The sequence below is a fragment of the Gallus gallus genome, chromosome 1 (assembly GCF_016699485.2).
Source record: "Gallus gallus isolate bGalGal1 chromosome 1, bGalGal1.mat.broiler.GRCg7b, whole genome shotgun sequence".
In the NCBI taxonomy this organism is placed as follows: Eukaryota; Metazoa; Chordata; class Aves; order Galliformes; family Phasianidae; genus Gallus; species Gallus gallus.
In genome coordinates, this window is record NC_052532.1 from 66111117 (window position 1) to 66128774 (window position 17658).

The window sequence follows — 17658 nt, forward strand, 5'->3', positions numbered from 1 at the left end:
ATACGTTATTCTCAGCTGACAGCACTAGAGGCTTTATGCTACCATATATTGTAAAATATTGCATGAAAGTTGTATATTAGAAACAAAAAACAACAAAACATCAAAAAACAGCACAGCAGTTTAAGTATGTTTTGGAGCATTTTAGAAGAAATGTTGGTATATATTTTTGAGTCCCTCTCCCTGTGAAAGTGCTTCACGTCTTTCCAACAAAGCTACAAAACACACCTGAGATAGCTTTTCTGTGAATAAGGTTGTGATTGGAGTCTTGAGTAGCTTCATGGCTGCACACAGGTGTTGTGGGTCACATTAGGAAACTGTGAATCCTCTCCTGTTCATTAACAAATAAATAAGTAAATAAAAATAATCACTTTGTTCTTCGTGGGTTACAAAACACAGAACCTCAGAATTCCCTCTGTCCTAGGACTGAGTGTGGATACTACATCTAAGTAATGCCATCAGGAAAGTTGAGAGGAAAAAGGCACATGCCTGTCTGCAGAGAAAAGGTGTTTCTCAGAGATGGGGGTTGTACAGTTCTGTCCCTGCTCAGGCAGGAGAGAGTGTACAGTGCAAATGAAGCAATCAGAGGTGGTGATCAATACTGTTTACTTTCTATTTTAATTTTCCCTTGGGTATCACCATCTCTTGTGTGGTGCATGCCTATATGCTTGCATATGTGTGTGGACTCCTGGGTGTGGGGCATATGTTTCGTGGGTACTGTGTGTATATATATATGTGTAAATATCAGTACACATGCACATACACACACATTTACATTTTAAAATAAATACCAGAAATGAGATGTATAGATAGCTTCCCTCACTTGCTTGTGTGCCGTGTGAGATGTGTGCACTCACGTCTACTGCAGAAATGTGTGTTTATAGTTCTGCGTGGGCACAGATGATGCGTGCGTGTATACAGACAAACATACACTCACTTTGCAAAGCATTAGGTGTGCTTAGACCCTCAGGACTCACTGTTGGCTTGAGTTAGAATATCAGCATAGACTTCTTGTGAAAGACCTAATCTTTCTTTTCTTCTGAGTATGTTTTTCTCGTCTGAAGTGAGAGGTGAAGGAGATTCATTCCAGTGGTTGACTGAGGAAAGTTAAGTCCCTGGAAAAAGCAAAGTACACAGCCAGATCAACCTGTGGGTGTGCTCTGCTGGCCCTACCTTGCACTCTGTCATTTCAAGCTGTGACAGGTGCTGTCAGATCATTCTCTGCAATATATGCCATTCCGGGAGAGTGCCAAACCACAGCAGTTCTTCAGGCAGGCTTCTGAGCTAACTGTAGGCATTCAGCATTAAAGTAAACCATTTGATTAACTGAAGATGTTTCTTCATGATTACTGAGTGACACAGTGGGAGTTTGGATCTTGTCATTAATATTGTCATTTGTCTAAAAAATACATAAAAAATTGGAGTGCTGCTTGGTACCAGCATGACAGCACTGCCTTGTAGTCTGAGTCTGGGTCTGGATCAGCGCACTGTTAGATTTAGTGTGTTGGGACACTGCCTTGCAGCCCCGGGGACCCCAGGATAGCGTCTGCAGGTGGAGACCTTACAGACACCCAGCCTGCAAGTAATGCTAGCCGGTGGCTCCAGAAGTGGCCGTGCACCGAGTCGGAACGTCCAGCTGTTCCAGGGAGGATTACCAGGGCTTTAATGGAGAGCACAGATGGAATCAGTACTATTGTCCAGAGCATTCCGGGGCAGAGGCTAAAATGGGAGGGATGATCAGCAGAGAGCTGACTGGAAAGAAAAAAAGAGAAAAAAAGAGTAAGAAAGAAAGAAGGGGGGAAAAAAATCCCCTTGTTCTTTAAAAAGCAAAGGGATTGATGCTGTCCAATGGTGAGGGTGCAGAGGAAATAGTTCCCAAAGCTTCCTTTCATGGTTAGCAGGCATTGTAAAGATGGTACAGGTCATGTGCTGTGTGCAGCTGTTTAGAGGGTCTTACAGAACTCTTAGGGACTTAGCAAGGCCCATTATTCAGGGCTCTAAGGCAGTTTTACTGGATATGGACTACTGCAATTGTATAAGCTCTCCATTGTGTGAGTACTAATTTAGAGTGCTACCATAAGCCAGCCATACAATCCACACTTCCCATGAATGAATGAGTCATCTTGATGAAAGGGCTCAGAGCACACAGCCCTGACTTTTAGTCTTAAAGGGACCTGATGTGTTCAAGATGGATCACATTTTAACGAAGAAACTCACTGGCAAAATATTTTCATTCCAAATCGCTAATTCAAAAATAATCCTTTTCTTTTTAGGGAAAGGTATCATACCCAAAGACTTCAGATAGGTTTTCATTTGCTGTACCACGTTAGACTATTTGTAATTACTCATTTGTTATGGGATATTAAAGTGTTACTAATATGATCGTGTAAACATAGCAGGTTTCAAGGCCACTCAGTAAGCCAGCAGTTTATGTCCTTAAATCATTCCTTTAGGTGCCAAGGAGCCCCATGATTGTTTTATTCAAAACTATTTGGTTGCAGGAATGCAGCTGTTTTTCATTAATGATGTCCCTGCACATACACAAGCAATGTGTTGTTATAGCACTGCTGGCTTTTTACTTCCATGCGGAGAATATTGAGAGTGCTACTAGGACCGCCAACACACTTGCACTGTTGTTTACTAAAGTCATTCTGTGTAGAGTTCTTATCTGGATGACTTATTGGGCCAGACCAAAAAGGAGGATTTGCTTTCTGATAACAGGAGACGTAGCCTTTGGGAATATCTAAACTGAGGGACGCAAGAGCTTTCTGAGTTCATATGCACATCTTGTCCAGGCACAATTCAGAGAGACCTTAGAGGAGCCTTTGTTCAAATAGATGGTCTGAAGCTTTGAGGGCACGTAAACTTTCACAGCACCTGATGGTTTGGTCTGAAAGTTTCCTGTAGTTCACTTCTGCACCTGCCCTGGAACTGCTCCAGTCTAAACACCTAAACTCTTAGCGCCAGCATGAGGCTCATCCCAGTATAGAACCCAGGCAGAGAAACGTCAGCACTGCCTGAAAGGCTCATCCACCAAGCATGGTGCGTGAAGCACATTGCGGCATCATAAATGCAGCTCTCCCTTTCTAACACGCAGCAGGGTAGTCCTTGCCTTTTTTGTGCAGTAGCCTCATGAAAGCTTAGCAGTTGCCCAAGAACTGGAAAGAACTGGAGCAGGGCTTCCGTTTCCTTAATGCAGTTCACTTTGTCTCTCCCACATCTCAGAAGAGAACTCTTAAACCCAGTGTTATTTGGGAGATTTTTCTTGATCCGTGCTGAAACTTGGCTTCATGCAAAAGAAGATTTACTATTAATGTCATAAATGGAGGAAAAAAAGTGTTATCACAGCTCACTATGAAACTGAGTATGGCATTTGAGCCTGTATTCTCCTCCATAGATCCCTGGTTGTGTGCTTTTTAAAAAAATAATAATTAATGTTATCTTTTTAAAGTTATTTCTGCCATATACCATTGGGATCAATTTGTATTGACTTCAACACAAAGTTTCGTCATAGGATCATAGAATCATAGAATGGCTTCGGTTGGAAGGGACCTCAAGGATCAAAAGGCTCCAACCCACCAGCTGCATGCAGGGCCACCAACCTCCACATTTAATACTAGATCAGGCTGCCCAGGGTCCCATCCAACCTGGCCTTGAGCACCTCCAGTGATGGGGCATCCATAACTTCTCTGGGCAGCCCATGCCAGCACCTCGCCACTATCACAGTAAAGAGCTTCTACAGGTCAACTTTTACCCTTAGGAGAATAATTCTTATTAGAAAGTCCCCTTTCTGAGCAGAATATTACTTAAAAGGTAAAGGCATTTAAAAAAAAAAATACTTTATGTTTTCATCATGTTTACTGCTGGTTTCCTCCTTCATCGCTCTTTGTATCAAATTAAGTTTATTGAGTCAGCTTTGTTTAATTAGTTTAATTTTACTTGTTGTGCAGCATTGCCAGGGTTGTACTTTTCAAATTCACAGCTCTGAGTGAAAATATTCCCTGTGACTGGCAAGAGGAAACACAAACAAAAATGGAAGAGACGTTATTAAAATGTTTCATTTTCCTAGGTAAAATGTTTCCAGAACTGAAATTTGGAAAATAAAATATATGAGGAAGTTGACAGTTAACTAACTTAAATCTGTTCTTATTGAAGGGTCAGAATTTTCATCTTCTTCATTTCAAGTCAAGTCTACCATCCCAAGCATATCAAGAATTAGTGCCTAATTTTATATATATATATATATTCACATTTTTGGAATGCCCACTCATGGTAAATGTTTACACAGTTGTTTATCTGACAAAAATAGTGGGGATTTCAAATAAATTTTGATATCTTAGTCACATCACAGCAAGTAAAAACTATGCAGAGGCTTTTCCTGCTGTTCAACTCAGTTCTGTGGCATCAAGTGCTCCCAGTGACGTGATCTGAACCATGGGGCTCATCAGGTTCCACATTTCTCTTGGAGCTGTGCCTGTCCCATACTAGTGTGAAATAATACTGCCAGTTTGCATCAGTGAACCTGATCAGAAAGCCTGTGATTTCCATTTGCACCAAATTTCCAGCCCCAGAAACTGTGTTCTGGACTAAAACTTTGTTCTTGTTCTTGAATTATGCTTAAAGGGAACTCAGGAATAATTTATAGCCAGTAGTGTTTCAGAATAAACAATATTAAGAATAAATCAATCGATCAGATTCCTTTTATTGGTAAGCAGAAGTGGATAGAAGTTGAATGCAGAATGACCATGATTTACGCTTAGAGATGGGTAACATCTCTGTAGTATTTTTGAAGCTTTTTACAGTACTCTGTTATATCCCGCTTTCCCAGACACAGTACTTCTACCTTTCTCTTCAGTATGCAAATGCACAATTAAAAGCATTCAACAGATAGAGATGAATAAGCTAATAAATTGTGCTGCTAGTAATTTATTTTCATTAACTAGGAGTATGTGGAAGAACCTCAAAGAGCGAAGTGATGCTGGAAAGTTGTAATAGATACGAATCTACTAACTGCCTTTATGTAAGACAATAGATGTTGTGAATATTCTGCTTCCTCTCCAGGCAGTGAGCTAGTATGGTTAACCAAAATTGTTGAGTAATTGTTCTGTGGTTGAGAACAAAATGCTGAATTAAACTGTTCCCAGCACAATAATTGTGTGATTACAGCATTTATGTTGCTGGCCAAAAGAACAGTCATTAGGTTTGGAAGACTTACCAAAACCACAGGCTCAAAAAAAAAAAAAAAAAAAAAAGAAATGCAAATCACATGTAAATTGTCCTGTAATACCTACAGTGGCTTACAAATTGAACTAGCAGTATGGTATGTGTATATTTAAAGGCAGGCAAGCCAGAAAAAAATGATTGTGCATTCAAGAACTGCTTCAGACTAGGAAGAAAATGCACAAAGATTATTTATTTTCATTATGTTGTACTTCTCCCCTTTTGTGAGATCTTGCACTTCATATATTATGCGTCTATTCTGCTCTGTGAATGCTGTTATGTTCTTCCCCACTGCATACCAGCCAGATGTTGTCTGGGAGTTGCGAGGTAGGTTGGACTCCCACACCTAACTAAATCTTGGGCCAAACCAGTTCAAAGAGCAACATGCAAGGAAGGCAGGCAGCAAGTGTTTATCTGATTGCTATAATCTACCAGTAAAATTAAAAATTGATTTATGATGATAGGTGCTCTTGTGGGGTAGGCGATTTTCTTCTCCACTGCACAGTCCTTATCTAGAAATGCCAAAGAAACATGTGTGCCTAATCTTTTCTTTTTTGCCTCATGTTGTTTTTTCCTCATACTTCTAATATTAAAGGTGGAGGAGGAAGGTAAAGAGGAACTGAAGGAGACAGCTAAGAAAAAAAAAGCAGTCAATTACAGCTTTTGTACCTGTGATTTAGTGTAGTAACAAGCTGCATGATTTGGATAGCTGACTACCTGGCTGTGCACAGAAATGAGATGGTCAGAAGTCTGTACTCTTATCACTGTATCTGCAGTTAATTGTACTTGAAATTACATTCCTGTCCCAAAACTGTAGGCCCAAGATGAGAGGCTGTCTTTACTAAAAAAATGTTCTCAAATAGAACTTCTGAAAAACATTTTTGCATGAGTATTTTGGTAATGAGGAAAAAAAGAAGCACTGGGACATGAAAGAGAGTGACTGTGTATATTTCAATGCTCTTTCTTCTGCATCTTGAATCCTTTTTACTTTTAAAATTGAATGTGATGGTGAAACTAAACTCTATTAAAGAACAATTCCACTGGCAAAAGGGACAGTCAGAAACAAGTCCAAACAGCTGAAAGATTGAAAATAGGTCTTTATTGTGCATTTCCCTGGGCAGTGATTAGCAGCTATCCAACACTAGAAATGTATTTTCCACAGAGATTTCTACTAACATTTGGTATTAGTTTTCTTGGCCATTTGTCCATCTTATTTAAGTGCAGGAGTTCTTAAGATCATGTAGAAACCAGTAAAATTCAATAGAAAATAATAATGATAGTAAAATATCCTCTTCAGGAGAGAAATACATTGAGTTGTTGTAGCAACTAGTGCTCTTTAGCTGATGTCACTGGAGACCGGCCATACATTGAAACATGTATCTGATTTAGTAATAATAAAAAAAAGTGGAAAAAAGAGGACACATTGAAAGGGTTTAATCAGTGGATTTAAGTGTAATATTTCCTGAGCAGACCTGTTTCTGCCAAAGACTACACTGATCAGGCCATGAGGAATATTTCTTTCCCTCTACAATATTAGATTGTACATTAGATTGTATGCTGTTTTATTAACTGTGTCCCTCAATCTTTCAGTTTAAAGAAGCCGAGAGTGTACAGACTTACCATGTGGAATATACTTCCTGACTCCTTTATATGCATTTTTTCTCTCTACATAGTATGACTTTAAGTAAATGACTTTGATAAGACTTTTGTGTTTATTTATACCGTTGCACTATCCAGCAACTGAATGATTTTTGAATTTCTGCCCACTACATGATATTAAATAACCCATTTCTTGCCCACTGCCTACGCATTGAAATTGTTATGGATGCTTTAATTAATGACATTCCACTTGTCAAAGAGGTACTGAGTGAAAAATATATCGTGAAACCTTAAGATTTTGTTTGAAAGAATACCTCTTCCTCTCTGTATAGTAATGTTACCTTAAATCGTATTAAGGAAATTGACACAGAAACCCCACAACCAAAGAAGCAGCTGTTAGAAGGCAGAGATATGGTTATCCTCTTGTCTTCTGAGACAACTAATTGGAGTAAGCAAGATTTCTGCTCTCAGATTTATGAAAGTAGAATTGTTTTATATTATTTGATGTCACTGTAATTATATGTAGAATAATTACAAAAAATGTGTCATGGCTTATAATTAGTGGAAATGAAACCTGAAATAGAAGGCCATATAGCGTCAGTTCTGTGGTACAAGAGCATTACAGGGGGAGCATCCCTAGAGGAAGAGAGGAAAGCTGTAGAGAGCCACTGCTTGCTGTTTGTCACGGTAGGGATGAAGGAAGACCAGGTTGAGAGATGGGCTGGCCTTTTAAGTCCTCTCCATTCCAGGGAAGTACCACAGCACACCCACCAACTTCCTGTTTTATCCTCTCACGCTTTATAGTCCCTCGTTCCATTAAGCAGCGTTCGAACCGTGAGATTATTACTACTTTTGATTCACAGCTTTTTTGCAGGAGTGGCTTGGGTCATTAATAAAATAATGAGTGTCTTAATGAAGGCAGTTCACTACTAAGTGGTTTAGGCCTTAGATATTGATCTGTTCATGAATTTGGATTTTACCATTGTGTCAAAAATGAGGTCACGGCACTTGCCTTCATCTATTCACCATTTTAAATCCAGTGGTTTTCATATTAGGTCTGTTCTATTTCAGAGATTAAAAAATATTACTGCAAGTTACACATCAAAATGATTTTTACTTGGATTTTAATATGCAGATGTGGAAAAAATCAACAACAGGTAAAGGAATGAGCGTAAACATGCATCTGAATAACTTCATATGAGAAAAAATATCAGTTAGTCCTGTGCAGTGGCATCAGCCTTGCTCTTGCCATCCGTTTCTTCATCTTCTGGGGAAAAGGCACTAATGAAATCTTTTAATTCAGCAATACATTAAATATAATTTTGCTTCTGATTCTGCAAGAACCAAGACTTAGTCAACGAAGTGGCCCGCTGCAGTCAGTAGGCTCACACCCCAACAGCTGCATTACTTCAGCCTAAGAGCAGGAACTACAAATAGAATAAATGCTTCTTTCCTAACCTGGAAACTGCCTTGGGCAGCTTTATAGCCAGACATTTTGTGAGAATACAGTGAAGTTGGTCATGTTGGCATCCTTTGCATGAAAAAATTCACAGCAATACCTCTGGTGTCAGAATAAGTCCGAAGGCACCTCAAAAGCACTGAGGAGAAGAGGGCGGGGCATTCCTCCTAGCTAGCAGGATTTGTCTGTCAAGGAGAAGGCTTGCTGCCCATCATGAGCTATAATACTACATTTTATTTCTGTGCCCAAATCCATCAACTTACAGCTTCATAGAAGTTGTTAGAAAGGCAGTTATGGATGATTTTTATTCCTTTCATGCCCCGTTCCTACTTCCCTCAGACTAGAGCTGTGCTGTGCTTCCCTTTCTTTCTTGTTCTCATAGTGTATGCATTGGTTAATGATGTTAAGATTTGCAAAGTAACCATGTATACATTAAAAAAAAAAATCTGCTCTTACCAGAAAAATTCTCTAGATTCTGCACACTTACTGTCATACTTGTCACTCCATTTCCAACAGCCTGAAAAAGGAAAGAGCTCCTACGTAACACAGAGCTGACACAAACTGTCCTATTTGCTGTTCCCTCTTCCTCTGCGGCTGTAGTTAATATTGGACCTTCCTTCCAGAGTTCTTTTGGTGGCAATCTTTGATAATGTTGCAGAAAGAATTTTTATCTGGTAAAACATGAGCATTGGATATACCGAAGTAATGCTGGGGAGAGAGAGAAAGAGAGAGAGAGAGAGAGAGAGAGAAGGAAATGGGTTAACACAAACCCAGAAAACACAGCCACTGTAGTCTCTTTAAACAGAATGTGGAAAATCAGAAGGAAAATATATACAGGTAACTTCTGGAATGCTGATATGAAAAACGGTAAGGGAAGCAGACTTATTTTCACCTCTGATTCTTTATTGCATGTGAAAGAAAAAAAAAAGAGTTCTTTATAATTTGAATAATGGCACTAATATATAACAGATCAGCTAACTGTAAAAACCAGTCCACATGTGCAGCTCAAGAAATTATCCTACATGCTGTCTTTTAAAACACATCAGGAAATCTCACACCTGTTTTCTTTTCACTGACAAATGTTTCACTGAATAGCTTACTGCTACAGTGATCAGCTCTGGTCCTGAGCTCGTTGGGAAAAGCATTAAACAAGCATCTGGGAACGGTATGCTCCATCATATGCTGTGAGGCGGCATCAGTAATTAATGTAAGTTCATAGGCTTTTCAGTTTGAAGGGTGTGACTTTGCAGATAACTCTTGGTACATAGCAGTGACATTTGGGAGCAAGTTGCTATTAGCCAGCAAATACGCTGAGTACAATATGTCGTGTAAATCATTAGTTGTGGCAGTCACAGGTTGGTGGCAGCTTTCTGCTGTAGTCCTTGCTTATCTAGGAAGGGTACTACACAAGATGACTAGGTGCTTAGAGGCTGTGGCATAAGAAACATGGTATTTGCGTGAACTTTAAGGTGAAATATGATAGTCTAGCCCAGACTTTGGTCAGCCTACCTCAAAAGCCGATTTTCTATCCTCTGCTGACTTTAGTCTCATCATGGAACATATGGCTCAGTCAACCTAACAGTGGATCTTTTTCTTCTAAAAAAAAAAAAAAAAAGAGTAAATTATTTTGAGTTTTGCTCCTGAGCTGCAACTGACTTTGACTAGAAAGGGTTCTTTTGAGAGTGGTCTTTAGTATTCCAATGTAGCTGCCACCTGAATTACAGTGGCTTGCCATAACTTCCATGCTAAGTGGCATAAGCCAGAGTACTCCTCATTGTACATCATCCTCGATGGGCAAAACTCATGTTGTTGCTTTCCCCACCTCTGCATGCTTTTTCTGTACTAAATCAAATTTAAAAGAAGTGTTCTAAAGTTACTTTAGTTACACAAATGAGTAAATAATACTGCTTTTATTCCCCTTAGAAGTATCCAAGAGATGTTCTGTAATGCAAAAGGTCCTTTTGACTCATATCCTTCCAAGTGCTGCTGAAGGTGTTTGTCTCTCACCAGTGCATTGTGTTCTGTAGTATGTGGTGGAGCAGGGAAGCCTTCAGAAGCACATTATTGACATGAAAACAGCTACCATCTGTATTATTTGGCAGTTTAAGGCACTTCCCTGCACCTCAGTTTAAAGGCTAAGCATGTGTTCAATTTGGTAATACTTAAAGACTTTATGATGAGATAAATTTGAGATAGGTGCTGGTAGTAACACCTGGATTCTCTTGCAAGACTGAGCAAAGACAGAAAGCTTCCAGCCTGGAAAAGCCTTGCTTTGTAATATGAAAAAAATGTTTATGCAGTTCTCTGAGCTGCAGTTGGGTTTTCCTCAAAGTTTGTTCTTGGTGTTTGCTGCAAGCCAAGGTGCATTCATACCAACTATTAACCTGTTAAGGATTGTCTCTGTATTACAACAAGCTTAGAAGAAAGTTTTCCTAGACTATAATTCCAAATAAAGCTTTTCTGTGCTAGTGGAGTTAAAGTAATACATTTTTGTTCTTGTTGTTGTTTTTTCTCTGCCTAAATAACCTATTTTATTCTTCTTAAAAGATTGCCAATATGAGGGTGTCCTTCTCTGTGATAGGTACCAGTGTTTATACACAGGTATGAGCAGTGAGTTACTACAGTGGAATTGGCTGGTGTGTTCAGGCAGGATGAATTTTGATACGAAATGCTATTAATTGTGTGAGCCTCTTGCACAGTAAAGGGAAGAGTAATATATAGGGCTGATGTCATTCACTGCAGGAAGAATCTCAGGTAGAGATCAAGAAGAAACATCAGTCAAAAAATCCTGTGTCAGAACTGCTCTACCACTCACTATGTGTGGTAGTGCAGTGAGCTCAGCAGTGAAGGCAAAGCATTTGGTCTTCAGAGCAGGGGGTAGGACGTGTGTGCTGTCTGTTTCCTCTGCGTCTCTTTTCCTTGGCATGCATCTTCTGTTTTTGCTTCTTAAGCACTCTCCAAGCACCCCATAAAAAGCCACCTCAAACTCACTGGGAAGGTGATCCCTGTATTACCTGGCTAGGCAGGTCTCCTTGCTGTATAAATTTAGGACAGGCTAGTGTCAATTTAGGGAACTGATGTAGAATGAGAACAACATTTTCTTTTCTTATTTTAAACTTCACTGTAAGGGAAAATAGCAGATTGTAGTTATATGAGGACATATATTTTTACTTCCCTTAAGATAGATGTGGGGAGGGGTGGGAGAGAGAGAAAGAAATGGCCAACACATGTGCTAATTGAGGAATCCAATCCCTCAGCAGAGTGTGCACCACCAGGAGCCAAGTGTTTCTGGAGGAAGGGGGACTGATGCAATTAAACATGTCAGTTTTGAAGGACATAGTTATGTCATTGCATGGCAGGAGTATGCTACATTCTTATATACACAGCAGAAGAGGTACTTCTAAACAAGAAGCTACTCATACAACAGTTGGAAGTTAAAAGAATCATTCAAGCACATCCACGGTTTTAGAGAAATGTAAAACTCAAACTTCTTTGAGCGGTTGACATTAACTCCATGGGAAATAAAAATTAGCCACACTTCTACTTGAGAAGCCATGTAGGAGATCATTTCAGTAGAGATGCTCATACAGCTCCTGAAGGGCATCCTTTAAACAGCTCAAAGGTAGAGAACTGCTCGGAGTTTTGTCAGTTTGCAGGGAAGGGAGTGTTGCTTTTTGCTGCCATCTTATTTCACACTGAGTAATTCGTTCCTTCGTCACCAGTCTCACTGAAATTGATAGAACCGCTTCTGAAGTACTCGAGGTGGGTGGAAGATCAGCATTCACCCCTCAGCGTGAAGTGTTATACGTGAATGCCAGGAAATGTAGTGAAATACTTACTTCGAAGAGAGGAAAACTTACATGAAAGTTTATGCTAATAAACATTTAATGAGCAACAGCGGAAATGAAACTGGTATACATGTATAAGAATAAAATAACTAAAAATAATAGCAACTATGCTAGAGCCTTGTGCTTGTTGGAAGTATGGGTTTGTATTACTTGAGAAATACTATGTGCCTGCTGGATTAAGCAAGAATCATGTGAGGGGGAAAACTTTGAAGTCTTAATAAAAGACTGTGTCAAGATGCATGGGCATTAAGGGCCAAAATAAGGTCATGCCTGTTATCCTGTTTCTGAGATTTCAGAAGCTTTGAACGCTATATGCTTCTCAACCTACATGTTTCCTTAACTTTTTTTTTTTGTATTTGTAGCTATTTACATAGTGCTATTTTACAGAAAATGGAGTAGAACTGCAATTGTCAATTGTTTGCCATCTCAATTTACATAAGTCACAGCAGGAGCTAGTAGCAAACAGGAAGGGTAACTTAAAATCGTAGTGCTGAGGTAGCTGTGGTAACCATAGTATGTTCCTAGGAGTAGGTAGGAGACCACAATTTAAGTGGAAGTGTTAGTTACACTTATAATGAATCTAGGAATGTTGGGAATCCCGCCTTAGCTACGCTGAATGCACTTCTTTGTGTGACTGCATTTGTTATGGTCAGGTCACAAAGGAAGCGTACAGATCTGTGAAGATGCTGGCCTACGCTTCCCCATCTTGATTCTGTTCCAAGTTTAACAGCAAATTACTTTTGATAAGGATAAGTCATTTAATGTCAGATTTTCAAGGATGCAGAAACAAGAAGAGACTCAGAGAGGCACCTCCCCAAACTGAAAATCTCTACAGGCAGCTCTGGAGGCCTCAGTTTCCCACTTGCACACTGCATCAGTGGTATGTCACCTGCTCACACTGATTTTCACTGTTAAGTTTTTTGGGCCTACTCTCCTGTGTGTCATTTTAGTGACAAGTATGAAGAGTCCCTGATTTTGATTTGGACTCCAGGTAAAACTTAGTTGCAATTTTGGCTACTTCTAAAATGCGTTGCCATTACAGAAGATGATTGAATGTACTCCTTGGGAGTAAGAGAAGCTTTCCTTTCTTGGCCTGTTTGGACTCTTGTTTATCCTCTTCCTTAAGGGAAGAATTTCTCAAAAGCTAAATATCAAGTGGTATGGTTTTACTTCCTTCCTTGCAGCGTGGGCTTCCTTCTTGCCCCAGATTATTTGTCAGAAATACGTGAATGGAAATACGAATTCCTTGAGCAGGGTACTGATTATGTATAGCGTGCTACAGCTCTCATAACATTCTGCTTATTTCTTTGTTATTTTGTATATGTCAGATTCCTTTTCTTTGCATAACGTGCCTCTACAATTTGTCGTGCAGTACAAGAGTACTTCTGGTTAATCTGATATGTGGTGTTGACATTCAAATTGAAAGTAAGAGCAGGGCACTGTGTGATCAGTTGACATCATGACAATAATATGTGTAGTGAAAAAAACAGCCCCTGGGAAGATTGTATCTGTATTATCCAGTTTAACGTGATGAAGTAGGTAAGAAGTTATGAGGTGAGATTGTAGCTCATTAAATCTATTGAATCTATTGTGAGGGTTTAAATTAGAATCTTTACCTTCAGGAAATTACAACTCAGGATAGATAATCGTGCAGAGAGACTCGCAAGTGGAGAGTCTTGACAACTCTATGCATTTTTAGATTGCTAAAGATGTATTCTGTCTACATATATGTGTCCATTAGCAGAACAAACCACAGGGGCCAAAAGTAGCTCCAATTTGGAGTCTATTACATTGAAATTAAAAATGAAGAAGTTACTATTAGGAAAACTTTGGCAAGTATGTAAACTATGTAGAAAAAAAAAATCATTTCCAAGAGATGTTAACTGACATAGTAATAGCTAAAAATAAAGGAATAAGAAGTAAAATACCTTTTGCATAAAACTCAGAAGGAGGGCCTGTATCCTGTGCCACTTGAAACGGTTGTATCCTAGCAATTCTAGGTAATAATGATAAACATACCAAAAGTTAAAATGAGGTAGTTAAATAAGCCATAAAAACGAGGAGTAATTTGTATTGCATTGTGTCAGGTAATTGGATTAAAATAAAGTAATAATTGCACTTATTTGTATTTGGGAGAAAATGAAGTGTAGCTGTTTGAGTGGTGCTACATACATTCCGTCCTGGAATGAAAATCATATTGTTTTGACTGCGTTATTTCTGTATCCATGCAAACCATCCTCATCACTCTATAGTTCTTACCTCCTTAACAAAACTGGGGTTGTGTTATTGAAATTAGTGGGTCTGAAGGCTCCATGGAGAGAGAAAGGGGAGCAGTGATTTGAAAAAAACCAAAGTGCAATGGTCAGATTTAAGAAGAAAGGGCATTTTTTCTGGTAAATGTTTTCCTAAATGGGAATTTTTCAGTGTGGTGTTTTGCTCGTGTGTTTGGCAGTCACTTGGAATCAAGTGCAGACTTGTGCTACATTGTGGGCTTGGCAGTGACAATTTGTGTGTGTGTGGTGCTTTAGTTATATTAGCCCTGGAGGCAGAGTTAACACTTGCAGTGGGACAAGAGTATTTGCAGTCATCAGAGAACTTTGCAGTCAGCTTCAATAACATCATTTCATTTTTTTTCACTTTTTTTAACATTTTTTTTGGCAGCAAAGCTCTTAGTAGAACCATCTGTCTTTCTATTAGTGTTTTTGAGTCCTGTTTTGAAGCTTCTTTGCTTGGCAAAGTCACTTTCATCCTTGGAAACCATTTAAAAAAAAGTTCTGTGGCTTTTTGCCGAAGAAGAGTACTATGCAAAAATTCCACACGGCTGTTCATTTTTGTTCTAAAAGAATACAGTTACTTTGTCTTCGTCTTAAAAAAAAAAAAAAAAAAAAATCTCAAACAGGAAAAAAAAAGAAGAGAAAGCAGACATTGAACAGTTAGTTCTAGGGTAGCTGAGTGTTTATAGAGAAGAAATCATATTTTGTATGCTTTTTTATCTTCTGCGATACAGTTAAATGCATATGCCTTCTAGTCAACAGGATGGGAATAGAAAGCAGAGCGTGGAAGTAACAAAAAATGGACTGAGTTCAATGAGCGGAGCTGCATCTACCCTAGCTTTGGTCCCAGTCTTTATCTCCCACTGCAAATATTTCCACCAGCAGCGCTCTTGAAATCCATCCTTGCAAATTGCTTCAGACTATAAGGATGCAGGCAGCACACACATAGGCGTTGACAGGTCCTGCAATAAATTAAGAGGTTATTATCCCAAATTTCTTATCACTTTTCCACTTTGTAGCAGTATTGGCTGAAGTGAGACATCTCCTAGATCTTCAAGAGATTAGATTAAAATAAAATTAAGTTAAGATGCTGTACCCTGAACTGTGGCAGCCAAGGAGTCAGTTCTGCTATGCAAACAATAATGAAGGGAGTAATACCTGCCTCTGGCTAAAACTACTTGTCTGTCAACACCCTGATTTGGTTTGTTAAGGCAACAAACCACAAACTACATTTTAATCTTTGATAATGGATCTATTCCACAAGTGTCTCAGCTTCACAGCGCCATTGCAAGCATAAGATGACCTTTCTTAAAAATGAGTATTTCTCTACTGACCGATCTCCAGAAAAGTTGTATTTGTCAGCGTGGTGTTTTTAAAAAGAAATGAAAACCAGCCATTTAACAGTTTAATCTAGCAAACCTTGTGTTTCTCATCTGTGTGAAATACAGAGACAATGTCCGGTTCTGCTAGTTAAAACCCCTGAAAAATTCGGTAAAAGCAATAATATTAGATGCCGTGCTATGGCATACTTCCAGTTTTGATGACTAATTTCTGCATGTCTTAAGTCCCCTGCAGTATTCACTTACAACATAATATTTTCCATTTCCTGGCTTACATGGTTGTGTACAGTTGCTGTGCAAAGTTGAACAGCTAACACTTCAGACATAGCAGCGTTGCATTTGTGAATAAAGTCTCTGCTTTTTTTCTTACCATCTGAGATTTTATCTTTTCGCACATACCTGTAAGTACACGTATACAGGCAGAAAAAAAGTAAAGCCAGTGCTGTGCATTAGTTTTTCACATACTCTTACTTCTGTGTGCTCGGATGGTTGCGTTTGGGCTCAGTCAGGACAAAAGCTACTATTTGAGATAGAGATATTGTTACACAATACGATAAAAAAGAAGAAGAGGCCACCTTGCTGCCAAAGAGGATGGAGGTATTGTGGAGTGTGGAGGCAGTAATTAATTGGGATATAGGTATGCGTCAGTGGGTTCTTTCGATTTGTTTTGGATTGATGTGATTCATATGAAGTGCTTTGATAATTAAGATGAGGTTGAATAGCGGATGCATTGGAACACCCCATTATGGAAGAGCATATCCAAATCTGACCTCTCAGAAGAGAAGTGAGAGAAAGTACATAAGCAGATATTTTCCCCCTGGAAAAATTCCACGTTTGATTTTCCCTCTCCTGTTCAGCAGGTCCAGGGTCAGCTGCCTCCATTAATGATTCCCGTATTCCCTCCAGACCAACGAACCCTAGCAGCAGCTGCTCAGCAAGGATTCCTTCTTCCTCCTGGTTTCAGCTACAAAGCGGGATGCAGTAAGTCCTGTAGACTTTTTTAGCTGGAAGTGGGTACAAGGCACAATTTCATGCCAGTCTGTATGAGGCTCTAGTCTGATGGACAAAGCCAACAACTTGAACAGATGAGCTTAAAATGCAGAAGTAGTCTGTGTTGAATGAGAAAAGACTGTCAGAGATGAAATATGTTTCAGTGTAAAAGCAAAACATTTCACAAGAGAAGTAGATTTGTGCACCTTCTTTCTGACAGATCTTTTTGACAAGTGAATGCTCATGACCACACACACGTACGTAGATCTGAAGAGAAGCTATTTGAAAGTTCCCGATAAATTTCAACGCTGTTGTAAGAAAATATGTTTTTTCCTGAAGCAGCCTGCTTACTATTTGTGAACTGAGGGCCTATTCTAGTCTCTTTCTTCACACAGAATGCACATTAATCTCAACAGGGGTTCTGCACAGAGATCAAAGATAGCATATGCCTTTCAGTTTGATGGACTAGCACAAACTATATTTATGGGAGACTAACACAAAAAAAATACAGCATATACTTTTTTTTTAATCTTTGAAAGATTTGTATTGTTCTCTACGCTCTCCAGATACTTTTTTGAAATTTTGCTTAAGCCTTCCATAGAATTTCATGTTCCTGTCAGCAAGATGGCAACAGATGCAAGTTAGAGATTAACTGAGGATCTCCATTTCCATGAATAGACTTAGCTACAGCATGAATTTCAGTCTTGTTTTCTTGTGTTTGTGCTTGTATAACTCTTCTGACTCCAGCTTCCTACCAAGTTATCTAGGACTTGCTTGCTCTACCATTTTCTCTCTCTGTTATGCGAGCTTAGCTTTATTATATCCATGTCAGTGTATCCATCTGCATCATTCACCAACCCACAAATTCATCAGTTGTTTTGAGTTACTCAGCAATTGCCACTGCAGCAGTTTCATAAAATTAGTACTTAAAA

At 39.1% G+C, this 17658-nt stretch overlaps 1 protein-coding gene across 26 annotated transcripts in view; it reads left to right on the forward strand.

The window, feature by feature from the left end:
• Nucleotides 1-17658, forward strand: part of SOX5 (SRY-box 5) — a 641599-nt gene that overhangs the window by 522370 nt on the left and 101571 nt on the right. For 15 of the 26 annotated variants that reach the window (XM_046939364.1, XM_046939363.1, XM_040697228.2 and 12 more), the window contains one exon: nucleotides 16594-16717. In XM_046939364.1, the coding sequence (XP_046795320.1) occupies nucleotides 16594-16717 (124 nt within the window). The remainder of the gene's footprint in view (nucleotides 1-16593; nucleotides 16718-17658) is intronic. The other 11 variants (NM_001397975.1, NM_001397977.1, XM_046939367.1 and 8 more) reach the window with 1 other exon arrangement.